The sequence below is a fragment of the Colletes gigas genome, unplaced genomic scaffold (genome assembly GCF_013123115.1).
Source record: "Colletes gigas isolate AHSC1104 unplaced genomic scaffold, ASM1312311v1 Colletes_gigas_Sc00011, whole genome shotgun sequence".
In the NCBI taxonomy this organism is placed as follows: domain Eukaryota; kingdom Metazoa; phylum Arthropoda; class Insecta; order Hymenoptera; family Colletidae; genus Colletes; species Colletes gigas.
Genome location: NW_025106640.1, coordinates 2,879,779 through 2,896,348, shown reverse-complemented (window position 1 = coordinate 2,896,348; position 16,570 = coordinate 2,879,779). Strand labels below are relative to the sequence as shown.

General features: G+C 42.4%; 3 protein-coding genes and 1 long non-coding RNA gene across 7 annotated transcripts in view; 3 read left to right on the top strand and 1 right to left on the bottom strand.

Annotated features, from left to right (window-relative positions):
- Positions 1–583: 583 nt before the first annotated feature.
- LOC122398273 (lipoyltransferase 1, mitochondrial) lies at positions 584–3,178 on the top strand. 2 transcript variants are annotated; one of them, XM_043397988.1, is made up of 4 exons: positions 584–1,333; positions 1,847–1,954; positions 2,233–2,446; positions 2,623–3,178. In XM_043397988.1, the coding sequence occupies exons 1-4, from the start codon at positions 806–808 to the stop codon at positions 2,970–2,972; spliced, it is 1,200 nt and encodes a 399-aa protein (XP_043253923.1). In that variant the 5' UTR covers positions 584–805; the 3' UTR covers positions 2,973–3,178. The 2 variants fall into 2 exon arrangements, with proteins under 2 accessions (XP_043253923.1, XP_043253924.1); XM_043397989.1 differs by having other exon boundaries at positions 584–1,321; positions 2,623–3,175.
- A 192-nt stretch (positions 3,179–3,370) lies between these two features.
- LOC122398272 (phospholipase A2 inhibitor beta-like) lies at positions 3,371–5,732 on the bottom strand. 2 transcript variants are annotated; one of them, XM_043397987.1, is made up of 5 exons: positions 5,009–5,732; positions 4,665–4,898; positions 4,342–4,502; positions 3,936–4,131; positions 3,635–3,759 (listed from the first exon to the last, which is right to left on the bottom strand). In XM_043397987.1, the coding sequence occupies exons 1-5, from the start codon at positions 5,252–5,254 to the stop codon at positions 3,757–3,759; spliced, it is 840 nt and encodes a 279-aa protein (XP_043253922.1). In that variant the 5' UTR covers positions 5,255–5,732; the 3' UTR covers positions 3,635–3,756. The 2 variants fall into 2 exon arrangements, with proteins under 2 accessions (XP_043253921.1, XP_043253922.1); XM_043397986.1 differs by having other exon boundaries at positions 3,371–4,131.
- On the top strand, positions 3,569–4,314 carry LOC122398274. Its single transcript, XR_006259177.1, has 4 exons — positions 3,569–3,691; positions 3,779–3,884; positions 4,004–4,034; positions 4,120–4,314. It is a non-coding gene; the product is annotated as an uncharacterized LOC122398274 (long non-coding RNA).
- Positions 5,733–8,352: 2,620 nt separating the features above from the next.
- LOC122398463 (zinc finger protein 395) overlaps positions 8,353–16,570 on the top strand; it is a 113,231-nt gene continuing 105,013 nt past the window's right edge. For both annotated transcript variants that reach the window (XM_043398317.1, XM_043398316.1), the window contains exon 1: positions 8,353–9,570. In XM_043398317.1, coding sequence (XP_043254252.1) covers positions 9,181–9,570 — 390 coding nt within the window. In that variant the 5' untranslated portion in view covers positions 8,353–9,180. The remainder of the gene's footprint in view (positions 9,571–16,570) is intronic.

The window sequence follows — 16,570 nt, the reverse complement described above, 5'->3', positions numbered from 1 at the left end:
TACTATTTACGACCCTGAAGTTAACGCTGCTGGAGGGTGGACTGATCATGCAGAATATGCAGAGTGCGTGGTGTTGATATCGACAGTCGGGTCAACTGTACTTTGTGCTGCGAACTTAGATAACCTCTTGCGTGTGTTCAATGTTTCCCCCCTATTTTCTCTGACCACACGGAGTTCATATAACATCAAAATCTAACGCTTAAGTATTCATTACGAATCCGCGAGTGCGTCGATCAATTTTGGTGCACGTTCATAACCATATACTATACACCTTCAAGTGATTCAACCGTACAAGAGAAAGCTACGTGTGTCGGGAAGCATAATCCGCGATTCGATAGGAAGAGGTCGTTGTAACTTACTTATATAAGTGGTCGCGGGTAGTTTGAATGTTTCTTTTCAAACTGTCAGCACACGGAGGAATGCAAAAGGACTGCCGAGACTGTTTAGGTATTCGATACCGTATCAACTCCCTGGACCAAACGTGGAAGTGGTTGCATCAAACGATTGCCCTTCACGATTATCTGATTTCCATAACCGCTAGTCAATCCGACGTTTTGAGAAAATCTTGCCAGTAGGGCTGCTATCTACAGAGAAAAATACTAACCGAAATCAAGGCTGATTTCGCCACGTTAGAACTAGCGAGAAAACCGCACACAATCCATTAGTTGAAGACTGATTTCACAAGCCAGCACCACATCGTTTCCAGGGAGTACGGTTTTCATATCGGTACCAATAAATATTTATTGTTTGATTCATTTGTCGTAAGAAAAAGAGAAACCCAAGTTACATATACATCACGACAAAAATGTCTCTCACCAACAGATTTATGATCGTCATTAAACGGGGAGCTCAATACAGAAATTTGCATCAAGTGTCTAGATACTCGACGAGCTTCAACGAGAAGCAAGACGATCCTAATGATTCGATAAAGAAATCAGTATTCATATCACAATCCACAGATGTGTTCACAAATTTAGCACTAGAAGATTGGTTCTATAGGAACCACAATTTCACAAATCATCATTTGTTACTTCTGTGGCGTAACGATCCTTGTGTAGTGATCGGGCGTCATCAAAACCCATGGATCGAGCACAATGCCCAAGTAGCTGAAAAACGTGGTATAGCGTTAGCTCGCCGGAACAGTGGCGGCGGCACTGTCTATCATGACACTGGTAATTTGAATCTGTCGTTCTTCACGCCGCGGGAACGATACGATCGAAAATACAATCTGGGCATTATAACGAGAGCTCTGTATCGAGAATGGGGCGTAAAAGCTGACGTTAATAAACGGGAAGACATCGTCGTGCACGGCGAATATAAAGTATCCTGTAATGTAACGTATAAAAAGCACATATGTTCCCTAATTACTTGTTCCAAGATTGTGTATTAAACGAATGAGCAATTACATTATAAATGTAACGAAATGATAAACGAAAATTCAATGACATTTATTATTCTTATCTTTGCGATATAAATATAACTGGCTTCATAAGGCGATATGTATACTATATGGTCTTTGATAATGAGAATTATTTGTATATATATATATACGCGTATATTGGTATGAAATGTCGAGTATTAATACATTCTATAAATACTAAACATTTATATAGCGATATACGTTGTCAAAAAATTCCTATCAGTTTAAATAAAAAGAAAAGAAAGAAAGATACCATTATTAAAGAAAATATTTTCGAACATAAAAAAATTTTTATTCCTTATGTGCAATTTACAAATTGATATGCAATTGTGTAAATATTGAGAAACAGTTGGAACAATTTTAATAGCGGCGCTACGCGCGTCTCGAAATCGCGATCTGTATTTCCTTAACTCTATTAAAATTTAGGTATCTGGTACTGCAGCAAAATTAGGACGGCCGAATGCATATCATCACTGTACGCTATTGGTTGATGTAAATAAATCGGCTTTGAGCTTGGCCCTCGAAAGAAAAGAGGTAAATATTTTTCGTACAATTATCATATATAATTTACTGTACAAAGTCTACTAAATAGTTGAGCAGAGATATTAAATAATAAGAGATATAAATAAACACAAAACCACTATACTTTTTTTGTTATTTCAAGATTATTTTAAAGTTTACTTTTTTTTTTTCGTTTTTTATTTATATATGTGGTAATTTATTTAACACATTCGATTGTTCTATATCTCTTGTCATTTAACTACTTTGTGTGATACTTATGAGTATGTAAAAATGGATTTATTGTTTTACAGAACGGTATAGAAACGAATGCCACTGTCTCCACACGGTCTCCAATAAAAAATTTAGTAGATATAAATGCACACATACGCATGGACAAGCTTATTAATGCGGTAGGTTGGGAATATCTTCGCACAAAAGCGCTAGTTTTAGAAGATGGTGGGCAAGATCTTATTCAACGTCAAAAAGGATTTCAATATGTTAATCCCACAGAGGAATGGTTCCCAGGTATTTAACATTATATGTATATATCTATCTGATACGATAGGCAGGTTTAATTACTTTTAACTTTGATTTTTACTTATGGAAAAAGTAATAAAGTGTGAGTACATAAAGTTACAAAATATTTTTTTCTGTAAATGATTAAATCTATGTGCAGTTGAATAACACAAGTATGTTTGCAGGGCTCGATAACTTAATAAATGAGTTTCGTTCCTGGGAATGGAATTACGGTAAGACGCCGAAATTTACGGTAACTCGTGTACTAGACGTCCTTGTCCAAGATAGCAAAGTACATCGATTTAATCTAACGTTAGAGATACAAAATGGTATCATTGAAGAAATCAAAATGAGACTTCCAGCTGGTTTGGTATCAAATGATTTTAGCGAAGACGCGAGCGTGATAAGTAATCTACGCGGCACGAGATACAACCACGAAGTAACGGAAAATATAATAGCCACCATCGGTTGCAAGACTGTTATGTTAAGTACAACCCAAAATATAGATAAAACTAATATGATTGCTACGCAATGATCAGACCCTACGGACAATCGCAACGATTGTACATAAATTGCTTGTTGTGTTCAAACCGGAACGAAGTTACTATATATCAAATCCTAAGAATAATATGGACTTGTATTATATATAGTTTTGTTAACTGACCCGCTGTTACTTATTGTTATGTATGTATGTAATATATTGTAATATAAATTGCAAGTAATATATCCTAGACTGTGTATCATATTTTTATACTACTAACGTGTACGTGTGATTCGTAAATTGTTTGTGTTTAATAAATACAGTTTGTCAATGTATTAATTAACGACTGTTTGTAAATAATTTGTTTATTGAATTTATTTTTTATTCTGTTTTCAAAATTGTTGTTGGTTCAATTGGCGTTCAGTGGTCGATTACCCGGCGATTAATATACGGCCAATAACAATCGCGTGCATGTATCATTATTTAATAAGGTCGCATGAAGAGTGTACATTGCATAAAGCTTTGAAATTTGAATACTCAATAAATTATATAGTGCGTTACGTATACGCACTTTGTCCCAGTTACGCCACAATAATAAATTACCTTTTGAAGTTACGTATACCTTTCTCTGTATCCGGTATTATTGTTATTTAAATTGGAATGTCTCGACAGGTAACGATAAAGTCTCGGTCGTAACACAACTTCCCGATAGGATGGTGGAGGAGTGCCTGGACAAGATGATGCCAGGCTTGTGGTACTCTCTACATTATCTTGTAAATATGGATTCAACAATAAAGAGAGCCTTTGGGATGCGTCATTGTGGTTTCGACGCCAATGCCTACTACATATATATTTTCCAGACAAACAAATGTAAGAAACCACCATACCACACGCGGTACCAAATATGAAACCGAGAAGAAGAAACCAAAACAAATCGATATTGTTTATTTGGCACGACGTTTGCTTGTACGTTGCATTTTTATTGTTTAACGAGTTCGAGTAGTTAGCGTTGGTTACCAATTTAGTTCCCTGATCAGTCGTATTCTTAATTGTCCAGCGATGGTAATTTTCTTGTCTTTTTGTAGGTAGAAGAATCATCTTCTCAAATTTCTTTGGGTTTGTATTCTTGGCGCAAACGTCACTGAATTCTACATCTTTGTGTTTGAGGTATATTTGCAGATCGTGCATAACGTTGTTGCAGGACCAAGGATTTCTGGAAAAGAAAAAGCATGTTTGGATTTTGGTTATGTATCGACGATCTCTTGTGTATCTGCATATGGTAAAATGCTTGAATAGCAAGTTTACACTATCTTTCTATAAATTTTACCGTTGATCTTAGATTGAACGATATTAACGATAAATTAGTTATGAAAATTGAAATTTGGTTTTCACTTGAATAAATTAACTGGTTCGTTCGTCGTACCCTTCTATAGATAATTTCTTCAAAAAATGCAATCTCTGCACGACAGCGCTATTCATCTGAATCATCAAATTGTTCGAAAGATCAAGGCGTTCGATATGCGTGAGTCCGTCGAACGTGTCCGGAGGTAAATGACTAATCTGACACGAATCCAAACTTAGGTCCTACGGAGAAATTTATTTTATATCGTTAAAAGCGAATTAAACTTTTATATAAAAAAAATAATTCAAACATGATCTGTTACTATTCGATGGTAACCATCTTTTTTATTCTAAACGTAGTAACTTTAACAAACAATAAATACGAATTGTTATTTCCGCCATTACCGTCAACCAAGGTGATCGCAATTTTGGAAGATTCGAATTAAAGTTATTTCTCGATAACTTTAAAATTCGTAAATTTTTGTTCTGCGTAAAGACGTCACTCAGAATGTAATAAAGGTGATTTTTGGACAAATCCAGGACTGCTAAATCGGCAAGGTTATCGAAAGCATTCAAACCGATTTCATTGATTGTATTCCCGGAAAGATTGAGATACTTCAGATTTGTCAATCCTGCATTCTGAAACGACATATACTTTACAGATGTATTCTCAATAATTATTTAATTATTATTAATTTAGTGTAAAAATTATAATCAATTGTGTTTCCTCTTTAACGAAATATACTTACAGCTAGCTCAAAATTATTTAAAAATGATATCACATTATCCGATAAGTCCAAAGCTTGCACGTTGTTCGGTGCACCTGTATCTATGTTGTAAAGATGGCGACCTGAGCAAGATACACGGTGCAACATATACCAAGTGTCGCATGTACAAAACGAAGGACACGTCTCCGAAGATTGAACCGAAACTACGTTTCCGACAATGTTCGAAAGAAGCGAAAGAAACAAACCAACGGCAATGCCGTCGGTCATGGTAAGAAATCGTTAAACGAACTTCGCGAAAATAGGTTATACCGACACTTCAACTAACAATTAACCGTACCAACTTGCGATAGGGCTTGTTGCGTTTTCATGTGGCTTACGATTGCCTTGCTAACGTAATCTTATCTTACAACACGCCTATGTGTATATCGCGTAGATGTGTTAACGATCGAAATACGTCATCGTGGAGAGTCTGAATCAGGGATGAACGCATTCGCGTGATTTTTCAATAAATCGAGATAAATGCGAAATACTGGAAACATGAAATAAAATACATTTGTTTACGTGTGTACTTAACAAAGCCTCGGGAGTTTCAAAGCAAACACACAAATGAAAATACAGTTAGGAATTATTAGGACATTATTTGTCAAACGTTTCGTACCAATTCTTTGAAACTAGTCGCCACGCTTTGTGGGCAGGAACAATGGAGTATCATAAATAGGGGGTAATTCTTTGAAAAGTAACCACACCGCAAACCTAACCTGATCACCGTGATGAATTTAGTCATAAGAACCGGTGACGATCGACAATAGGTATTAGGATCGAATACTCTTGCGATATAAATAGTATTTAATCGAAATATTGTTTATTTAATTTAATAACATTTTAAAACAGTATACACACAACAATAGAATTTGGTAACGTATTCAAACCAGATTATCGTAATGTTAAAATTTTCACTGCTTTTATACTTCCTTTATTCCATAGTAACATTGCAGTCTTTGTCATTTCAGTGAAAATATAAACAAAACAAATAAAAAAATAGTAGATTAGGAACGCGTTCACTAAGAAGGGTTTTTTTTTAAAAAAGTTAATGATGCATGATTTTGGATGTTGACGGGTAACAGTTTATGAAATATTTAGTCTCTCGGGTATTTATTTCGTCAAGTGTACATATACAACTGAACTTGAGAACAGTGAGATCGAAGAAGTTTGTCTACTACAGCTGTGCAATTTTGGCACAAGTTCAAGGCCCCCTGAGAGTCACCGAGATATAATTTTTTTCGTTAATCACGGTTATTTTTATTCTACGAGTATTTAGAAAAAGAATCAAACATAAAGTTCAAACGTAAATAATACTCCTACAAAAAAAAAAACGAGTACATTTCTGTTGTATTGTTAGGATATAGACACTTATATTTTAATTGGATTCCGTTTTCTTCAACAATTGTTACATTTTGTTATAAAGAAATACAAGATTCGAATCAATGTTCACTTCTCAATTTGCAATAATCCGTGAAATAGAGTGATCACTTAACACGACCGAATATTTTTACGATCGACTGTACGTATCATCAGGTCGGCATCCGATGCCCTATTACCGTGTAAATTCCCATTAAAAGTTTAGCTTCGCTCCTGTACGCTTTTCCCTGTAAGTCGTCGTTTAATCGACAGCAGGTGTAACGTTACATCGCACACGGAGAACATAATCACGGCTCTTTGATCGACGAAAAGTAATGGTGACCGGTGACAATTAAATGTTACTCACTAGCCCTTGGCATCTCTTCGAAGTTAAGCGAGGGGTAGCATTCGGTGAGCTAACTGCACAGAGTGTTTATTGCGCAACATCCACGGAAATAAATCTAGGATAGGCTGCTGAGAACGCGTGGACCGTTGCCTTCTATTCGGCCTTACCGTCCCTCCCCGCTGCCCCTTCGCATCTTCCGGCCATTTTCATTGCTCGTCCTCCACGCCGCCATGACAAGCATACGGTATGGCACTGCAACTGCCTCACCTTCGCTCGACGACGCCGCATCGGATCGATTTGTCGTTGGCAATAGTGGTCTCGAGAGGTGCCGGCTTTTCGTTGACGTACTGATGACTCCCGTGCTCTTCGAGAATCATCGCTCAGAATGATCGCGGCCGTGCACCAGTTTCCGAAAGTACGATACTACGCATCGGCTAAGAAAGTGAATCTTCGCTGTCGAAGACTATCCACTCCCGTGTTTCGTCACTGGCGCCCTCAGCTGACGCGTAGCGTTGATTCGACGTTGTTACAATTAAATATTAAATTGATCGCGACACTGCATTCCAAAGATAACGAATGCACGATCCGAACAGCACGACACCGGCTCGCGAACGAATATTATTTATCGTGACTTCGAACGACTGTTTGTAATCTCCGTTACGTTTATTTTACAAACGGTACGCGTTTGTTTTTTAAATAAATGAAACGTATACATTCCTCGCGGTATAGTGACAAGCCTTGGAAATAGCTTCGAAGGTGAGGTTCTTCGCAACGCATTCTTCGAAGCTCGAGCGTCTCGCGAAGATATTTCACTCGTCGTGTGTCGTCACCGACCTTCTCAGCTGATGTAAAATGGCCGCCTTCTACTGACAGCTGAACAGCCAACGCGGATTCTCTCTGCTAAAACGCATTTTAATATCGCGAAACGTGCATCTCCTCTTTTTATACAGACGTTACTCCCTTCTAACGTTAAGGTCCCCAGAAAATTCAAGGTATTTCATTAAAAAGATGACACAGTATGGTATTGTAGCGGCAGTAGGAGTATCTCGCCGAGCGAGGTTTCTTTGACGAGAGTTTTGTACATGCGGTAGACCGATCACTCGCACGGATTTCGTCACAGGCGTTCTCAGCTGATGACAAAATGACCGCTTTGTGTATTTAACGCTACCAGCTGATTGCGAAAGTTTCGTTCGCGAAAACCGTATACAGTCGGCATTTTTAGTTGTTTTTCGACGCCGAATCGATGAAATGTAGCGAACGCGCATATAAATTCATATAGTATGTGTACAAGGCGGCGTACTTTGCGCACGGAGGAAAAGAGAGGGACGCCAGAAGGGACGCCGAGTACAGCCGTACGAAAAGTGGAGAGGGTTGAGAAAGTGGAGGGTCTCGTCGAGCGGAGCACTTTGGCTAGGGTTCTGGCCTGCGATTTTTTCCCGTTCTTCTCGTTGTCCGGGCGGACGGCCAATGAGAGTAAGTAGGTCAGCGCGCCCGTCCAATCGGTGCTCGAGGCCGGGTCACGTGGGTTTGTTGTTATCTATCAGCTGTTTTTCCCGGGCGGGCGAGCGGCCGGCCGGCGCAGTGAAAGCCGCTTGGTAGTCACTCCTCAGTCCCTCCCGGTCGCTCAGCTGTGCGTCACATGTCGGGTATCGCGAGTCCTACTCCTGCCCGTGAACCATCGTATCGTGTACCGCTTGTTCGTTCAGGCTACCGTAAAGCGCCGGATTTCTATTTACCGGCAAGCGTTAGACATATATTATGCTATCTACCGCGTGCACGTCAACATATTATCACGAATCGATCACGAAGTGCCTCGAACATGCGGACGGCGTGACAAATCCAGGCAACGGTGCACGCCGTTTTGTTGATACATTGAGTTCTGTGTTCAGGCCGCGAAGGCCACCGCGTCCTTCCACGGTCTAGAAATCAATTCTATCGATTTCATGCAAAACTGCCGATCTAGCCGGCGCATACGTGTTATTGTGGAACGATGACCTAAACCGACGGTGTCATTCGCGGGAAATTCCGGTGAAACGGTAAAAATTTCGTACGACGCAACGTGCATCGGCGTTCCTTGCTCTCGCAAGTGTATTTCCGAATGTTCGGTCGATTCGTAGGTACAATATCGATTGTGTCATTTGCATCGTTCGTCGCGAGTTTCGGACTGTTGGATCGCGCGTGCATTATCGTTTGTCGTACGGTGTGATCGAATCGATCGACTTATCGTTTACGATTCACGTTGACGCGGAGTGTCGTTTGTGGAAATAAGATAGAAAGCAGGCGTGAAGAAACAACTAGTGCAAATGAGCTTTACGAGAGACCATTCGACGCGAGACACTATCGAGAACGAAACACGCCACGGTGTCCCGTGAAAACAGTGCGGTCGAACGATATATCGATTTACCGGCGTGATCACCGAGAAGTCGTTTATTAGCAGATCCAACGAATAATGTCGACGGGCAAGAGGCTGGCAAAACGCAGCATAATCGGCACCAGAGTGTGTGCTCCCGGCGAGGACGGGAAGTATTATAGCGGCGTCATTCACGCTGTGAAAACGCCGGCGTCAACCGCCTCCGAGTCGGGTCTTAGCATTACACCGAAGACTCGCTATTCTGTGCGGTTCGATTCCGTGCCTGGTGGCCGTCCACCGAGTCCAAGCACCGAATACTCCGATCGCGACCTGATCGGGCCAGGTTTCGGTTCCGTTACTACCGCGCGGCTTGTGCCTGGCCAAAAAGTTTATCTGACGTACAACGGACGGGAAATTCACGCGGAGGTCACGCAGCATCGCGAGCATCTCGACGAGGTGGACGTGATTATCGCGCCAAACGGACAAGAGGTGAGTGACAGTTTTATTTTTTATAAGCAATAGAACACCAAATCGTTCCTATACAGGGTGTTCGGCCACTCCTGGGAAAAATTTTAATGGGAGATTCTAGAGGCCAATTTAGATTCAAATCGTAAGCTTTATGTGCAGCTTTAAAAATTCAGATTTCAAGGTTAAGTTATCAAGTTTTGTACGTTACTAAATGGTAGTGTTGATCGATATGTGGGTAATTTCGAGTAAAATTTTAATTCGTCGTATTTTCGTGTAATTTGTGTGATAATTGTTGAATTTCTGCGTATAAAGTGTTTTTTATGTGGTTTTGTGTGACATTTGTCGTATTTTTCTATAGACTGGCAAATACCATAGAAATCACAGAAAAATCACATTACATGCAAAAAATGCGTCCTCGTTCTCGTTATTCGAATAACAAACAAAATCTTATTCGTAACCGACGAATAAAAGTTTATCTGGATAAATTTGTTACTCGTCATCTAGATAAGAATGTGATAAACGTCAACTCATACTTTAACATATCTAGGAAAGAAATTGCCGGTCGTTTCAAGATTTGTAGGTTAAGGTCAGAGACGTTCGATATCAAAAAATTAAAAAAGAATGTTTGGTGGTTGTTCGTTTCTATCCAAATTTCTTCTCGTATCGAATTAAAAAAAAAAAAAACAAGGCAAGGAAGAAGGATTTGATTCTAATTAGTACGTTTACGTATTTACTCGGCGCAGCAAAGTTTCACTTTTATTTACACCAGCGCATTGGGATTCTCGAAATAGACACGGGAAAGTTATTTTTTCCCCGCGAATCGCGACGAGCATTTTGAAAGAAAAGGAACAAAGGTTTCGCGAGTGGAGCACGTTAAGCATAACGAGGTTTGATACGTCATTCGTACGCCCGCCGGGTTTCGTTGCATCCAAGCACGATAGCGTGCATCAAACACGGCTCGCGCGCATGCGCAGAAACTCTGTTCCTCTCTTGGTCGGCGTGAACGCCGGGCGACTGCTTTCCAGAGCGGGGAAACGCGTTTCTCGCGCGATAACACCACCCGGTTGCATCGATGACATGCTCGACGAATTGCAGCATGTTTACGTACGCCTTAGGCGACTTTTCGTCGGCGAAGTATCGAAGTAAGAAACGGGCGTTGATAGGCCGGCTAGATCGCCGGGCGTGTGCACGCACGCCGTTAATCAGAAAATTTAATTTTCGTGACCTCGTTCTTAAAGCAACCTATAGAGTGGATGTTCCATTTACGCGACGCGCATGAGCGAGACACGTTCCCTCTTCACGGACGGGATAGAGAAGGATAGGAAGGGGAAAAACTTGCAACGTTGCATCTGGACGCGGACAGAGGCACGCACAATCGGCAGGCAATCGAATCCGTTTCGCCGGCTATGATCTCGCGACCATCGAGAACGCTCGGGAGTAAAAAGAGCATGGCAGGGCGGCGGGGGACACGGGGAGGGGCATATTATCCGTAGCGGACGAACACAACAGGTTAACGAATGGGTTTACAGAAGGAAATACCCGTGCATCGCTCGTGTGCATCCGCCGCGGTGTTAGGCCTGTTTCAGGCGGGATTGCACGAACAACTGGAACGTAGTACGTTTCGCGGGGCAAAGTTTACGGTTAAAATCCGGGATTGCTTTCGCAGGAGCGTGTCAGAGACTCTGCGCTGGAATACAGTGTTCGTTACAGAGTTTTTTAGTAAACGCGCAGGGGGAGGGGGATATTTTCACCGCAAATCTGTATTGAAATCGCTACGAGACTGTAACAGTTCTTAGCTACGCCACTGTTCGGGCATAACGATGAACGCTGTCTCACGTGAGTAGGCTCGTGCGATCCCGTCTGAAACGAGCCACGGTGTCGCACAATACACGAGCGACCAGGCAGTCGATTTTCGACACGCCTTTCTCGAGTTACGAGACACGGATCGGAGCCGGTGCTCGCGAGCGGTCGGCTCTCTCGGGAGTCGCGAGCGTTCGCGAGATTCGTAGAAAAGCGTAGCGAGCGCAACGCAATAAATACCCCATAAAACGAGGAATAGCGCTATTACGATCGGTCAGGCGTGGCGGAGAAATATACGCAGCCTCGATACCGCTATGTGGGCGCGGTTAGATTCGTAATGAGAAGCACTGGCGGCGCGCTGTCCGTAAGCGAGGCTTTACGCGTGTATGCGGGAGATACTCTGTTTATGTACGAAGCGAGTACGGGTAGTACTTACTCGCCAGTGCACCGGCTACCGGTGACCCCACGTGGAACGCATTAGCGCAATATCTTTCTACCACCGTTAGGTAGCTCAGGCGTGACCACGGTTCCATTTCGTGGAAACTTTGCCGCGCGCTGCTCGCCCCGGTTCGCTCGCTCGGGGAAAAATGAACCGGATCTGGTCAAACCGAAGTGTCCGGTTCCGATATTTTTATGTTCAGCCAACGGATCCGTCCGTTCTGCTAGCGTTCGCCAGGAAATTAGAGTGTCGCTTAGAGTACACCTTAACTGCTCTTCGGTAAAATTTGTTAACGACATTTTTACTTAAAACGGAGACCGTTGATCGCGATGTTTGCGCAATTAATAATTTATCGCTGTCAACGATGAGTACCGGGAAAAGTAATATAAAAGAAAAAGCAATGAATTTCAGGGTGCAATAATAAAACATTTTTTAATTGAGAGCTACGGTTAACATGCTCTCATTTATGTTTAGATAACGGTGCTCGTAGTTGGTAATAATTTGTAATACGAATTGCTCTTCTCCTCACACTTGGTTAAACAAGTATAATATTCTCTCATTTGACTCAACGTTTCGCAATACTTTTTACAACTTTTATGTTATTTGCAATTTTTAAAGCAGTTTTGTAACTGTTATTCGTTAACCACGATCTTCGGATATGAAAGCCATTTTACTACCAAATTTTAATTTAAATAGTTGCTGATTACGAATTAATAGGAAGATCGCGTCCTGAAAGAGAATCGTTACTCTCCCTCGATTAAGAACGCCGACTGGACGTTATATCGAGGGAACCCCGTGTACACGAGTTAAAAACGCGTATCTGTTTGAAACTGTGCGTCAGGTTTATTCCTGGCTGTAACCCCACGGTCGAGCAACTTTTCTCACCCCTCTTCGACGACTATGTTCGTCCGTAACCTTTAATCGCGGGGTGTCACAATTAATGCACCGATAGACCTACGATGATGCAAGTAGTTTCGCGCGTCAGTACCTGTTTACACATGCAACGCGTACATGGCTGACTTTTAGTGACGTCGAAGGTCACCGAAGCGTGAATCGGTAAATACTGGACACCATTTATCCGCTGGCGCAAGTATGCACGCGTGAGTGGTAATTTTCAAGCTCCCTCGCGTTCCCGTAGGTAATCGTGCATTCGTCAATGGTTCGTGCCTCGAGCATCTCATTTGTTCGTAACGTTCGTCTCGCGATTCGACTACGCTTCCAACAGTTTACGAGACCGTTAACACGTCAAACAATCGACAACATTAATTAGACTTAAATGTATATTCAGCCAGATTCAAATCAAAATTAAATTAAAATTTGTTGACCAGCGAAATTATTATAATTATGTGAAATTACGTCGTCACGTGTGGTTTCTAACTCTGGTTATTTCTGATTGGTAGTCTTTTCCCCCACTCTCTTTCTTTCTCCACGCTTTCCCCTCTTGGCTCCGCCGGTCCGTCTTACCCAAACTTCCCCCGCGTTAACCCTGTCTTGTTCGCCCCTTCTGCCCTTGATTACCCGCGAGTGGGGTGAAAGGTTGAGCGTCACTGACGCGTCGTGCATTTCATCGCGACAGAAAGGTAACACGCAACATTGTACGCGTAATGCGTTCCACGGCGGTAGTGCATTTCGCCGTTAAGCGCGATCCATCGGCTCTATCTACGGTCACCACGGAAATATCCGACCCGCGGGGCGCATTCGAAATAATGGCCGCGTTTAACGGTGTCACTGGTCACCGGCACGGGCGTGAGACGATTGAGTAAGAGATCCCCGCACGCCGGTTCGTGCGTGGATCCAAAGATAGATATCCCGGCACCGGCTGACCGAACCTAACTGGCCCGACTGTACACACACACGTACGGCCGTCCGATCCCCTCGATGTAAACAATAGGGGTGGTCCTTGTTCCTTCGCCTCGGAATCTTAGATAATCATTTACCATAAAACACAATACAGTACATCGCCTTAAAAACGTTGAAAAATATCTAAATAGCTGCGTGTAAACGGATATCAAAAATTAACCATTTGTTAGATGACTTTAATCGACGGCCAAACCTAACCTCCACGGAATGGATCGATTCGAGACAGCTCGAAACAAGGCACGAAACTATCTACTTAATATTATATATATATTAAGTAATATTTGAGAACATAGATAAATATTTGAGAACACATAATTAGCGACTGGTCGCTAGCGACTATAAATGTTCCGTGAAGAGATAAGATCGATCGAGTTTCAGTTTCTCTCGTCCATAGGTGTCGCTGTTCGGTCCAACCGCGCGACGCTTACGGACGACTCGCTGTGTTATGAATCGGACGTACGATATAGAACCACCGGCGTTGGTTTCTCCGGTGCTACCTCATGGATCTTATTAAACTTGTTGAGCCGTACGTTCCAGGCGTCTATCCTCGAGCAACCACGCGATGTAAACAAGTCCCTGGGCACGCGTGTCGGGCTCGTCTAGCCGGTGACGTAGTCGTTATCTATTCGCCGCTGACACTTCCGGTAAATACGCCTTATCTTAAATTTGTTCGCCTCTTTTTCGCCTCTATGGCTGGTTGAGCTTCGCCCGGGGAATCCGGTATGTTTAATTTCTCCCGTTCGCAGAACCGACGAGAGTCCATCCAACAGCTGCTGACAGCTCGATGATATCCGACGGATAATTCATTGCTCTAGTTGCTTGTGCCGCGCAGCAGCAGGTGGCCAATCTCTGACTCTATCGCTCCCTCTCGTTCGTCCGATCGGTTCGAGGTTACGAACTCTTGGCGAAAGAAATTAATTATCGAGAGCTCGACACATTTCGCCGGAGTCCTTTGTTCGGCCGTGTTTCGGGCGTAACAGTTTATTGGTCAACGATGTAACTTCGCGCAGACCTATCGACCTACTCCCAATATCCAATGGTGAAACTGATAAGCTTTAAATATTGTTAAAAATTTAACTCTTCCAATAACCATCGTGGATTATGCGATATAACAGAATAGAATTAGATTTGTGGGATCGGGTAGATAATGACTCCGCTCTGTTCCGTTCCGCACAATTTTATTGTTGCTGTCGTACAACGACGTGACTCGTGGTGCGGGTTACGCTCGACTCTCTGGTACGATCATCGCCACCGTACCAAGAGGCCTTCAAAAACAAAAGACGGTCAGAGACGACGACAACGGCTTTTCGGCTCACGCGGCTCTGGTCGTCTCGTGTGCAACCATCGTCTCGTGTGCAACCATCGTCTCGTGTGCAACCATCGTCTCGTGTGCAACCATACATTGTAGCGGCTTCGAACGGCTAAGGCGTATGTGGTGCCTTGGCCGCCACACTACCCCCCTGCCAGTAATTGGCACAATTACGAAAAATTGACCGACTACATTACCACTACCATTTACTCTATTATATAAAATACGTTATCCTAACTAAGATTTACATTACAGTATTTGAACAGAGTTGAAAAAAAAAGGAATTTACATGGAGTTTAATATATAATACGTAATACCTAAAAATACATGAAAGTACATAAAAGTGATGGAAAAAAAATAAATGGTATATGATACTTATTATAATAATGCGCAAGCCTTAAGTACTACCGCGTAATTTGAAATCGCTCGGGAAAACGTACGCGTCTACCTGAACGCGTAACACGTTGCTGTATAACCGGCGCATTGTCAGGTACGTTTGTTTGTGTGACCGGCTGATTTTCTATGCTCACGGGATCCGGTCTGTTTTCTGCTAGCATATAAGCAGGCTTTAGCCTTTCAATTGATATATTTATTTCCTTACCTCTAATGTTTATTGTAAATGTTTTTTCGCCTCGGCGCACTACGGCGTATGGACCTTCATAAGCGGGTTGTAAAATAGTTTTGGCTGAATCTGTTCGGATGAAAACATGTGTTGAACTGCTAAGATCTTTGAAAACGAATGTACGATTAACGGAATGGCGTGATGCATTAGAGGGACTCAATTTAGAAAAATGGTTGCGTAGTCTATTAGTAAAATCGGAAGCATTTTCTGTGCCTTCCGCTGAATGCGAAGACAAGAACTCTCCCGGTAATCTTAATGGCTCGCCATAAACTAATTCCGCTGAGGTAGCGCCGAGGTCTTCTTTCCAGGCGGAACGAATACCGAGTAGAACCGTCGGAAGTATTTCTGTCCACTTGTCGGATCCGTGGCACCTTATAGCCGACTTGAGCTGTCGGTGAAAACGCTCTACCATCCCATTGGCCGCTGGGTGATACGCCGTTGTGCGAAGGCGTGTGGATCCAATTAAATTGTTCAGCGCAAAAAATAATTTGGATTCGAACTGCCTACCCTGATCGGTGGTAATCCGTACGGGAGCACCAAACCGCGCTACCCAACCGTCATAAAAGGTTCGAGCTACGGTTTGGGCCTCCTGATCGACCATGGGGAAGGCTTCCGGCCACCGCGTATATCTGTCTACACAGGTCAGACAATACCTGAAACCTTCGGACACCGGTAAAATTACTATGTCTAAATGAATGTGTTCGAATCGCGCAGAAGGTTTAACAAATGTAGCCAATGGTGCAGTCACATGACGGGAAATTTTTGATCTTTGGCACGGTATACAGCAACGTGTCCACGTGCGAACATCTCTTTTAATCGACGGCCAAACATAACGTTGCGTTATGAGCTTGATCGTCGCGTTAATACCTGGATGTGATAATACATGTAACATATTAAAAACTGCGCGTCGGAAAGGAGGGGTGACATAAGGTCTTACATTCTTAGTCGAAATATCGCAAAAAATTTCGGAAGACGTGCCAGGCAACGAGAC

Coding starts and splice junctions, on each gene's coding strand:
- LOC122398273 (XM_043397988.1), top strand. CDS start 806: ATGTCTCTCACCAACAGATTTATGATCGTCATTAAACGGGGAGCTCAA. Junction 1,955..2,232: donor TGGCCCTCGAAAGAAAAGAG/GTAAATATTTTT, acceptor ATTGTTTTACAG/AACGGTATAGAAACGAATGC. Junction 2,447..2,622: donor CACAGAGGAATGGTTCCCAG/GTATTTAACATT, acceptor GTATGTTTGCAG/GGCTCGATAACTTAATAAAT.
- LOC122398272 (XM_043397986.1), bottom strand. CDS start 5,254: ATGACCGACGGCATTGCCGTTGGTTTGTTTCTTTCGCTTCTTTCGAAC. Junction 4,503..4,664: donor TGCGATCACCTTGGTTGACG/GTAATGGCGGAA, acceptor ATTTCTCCGTAG/GACCTAAGTTTGGATTCGTG. Junction 4,132..4,341: donor AAGAAATTATCTATAGAAGG/GTACGACGAACG, acceptor TTTCTTTTCCAG/AAATCCTTGGTCCTGCAACA.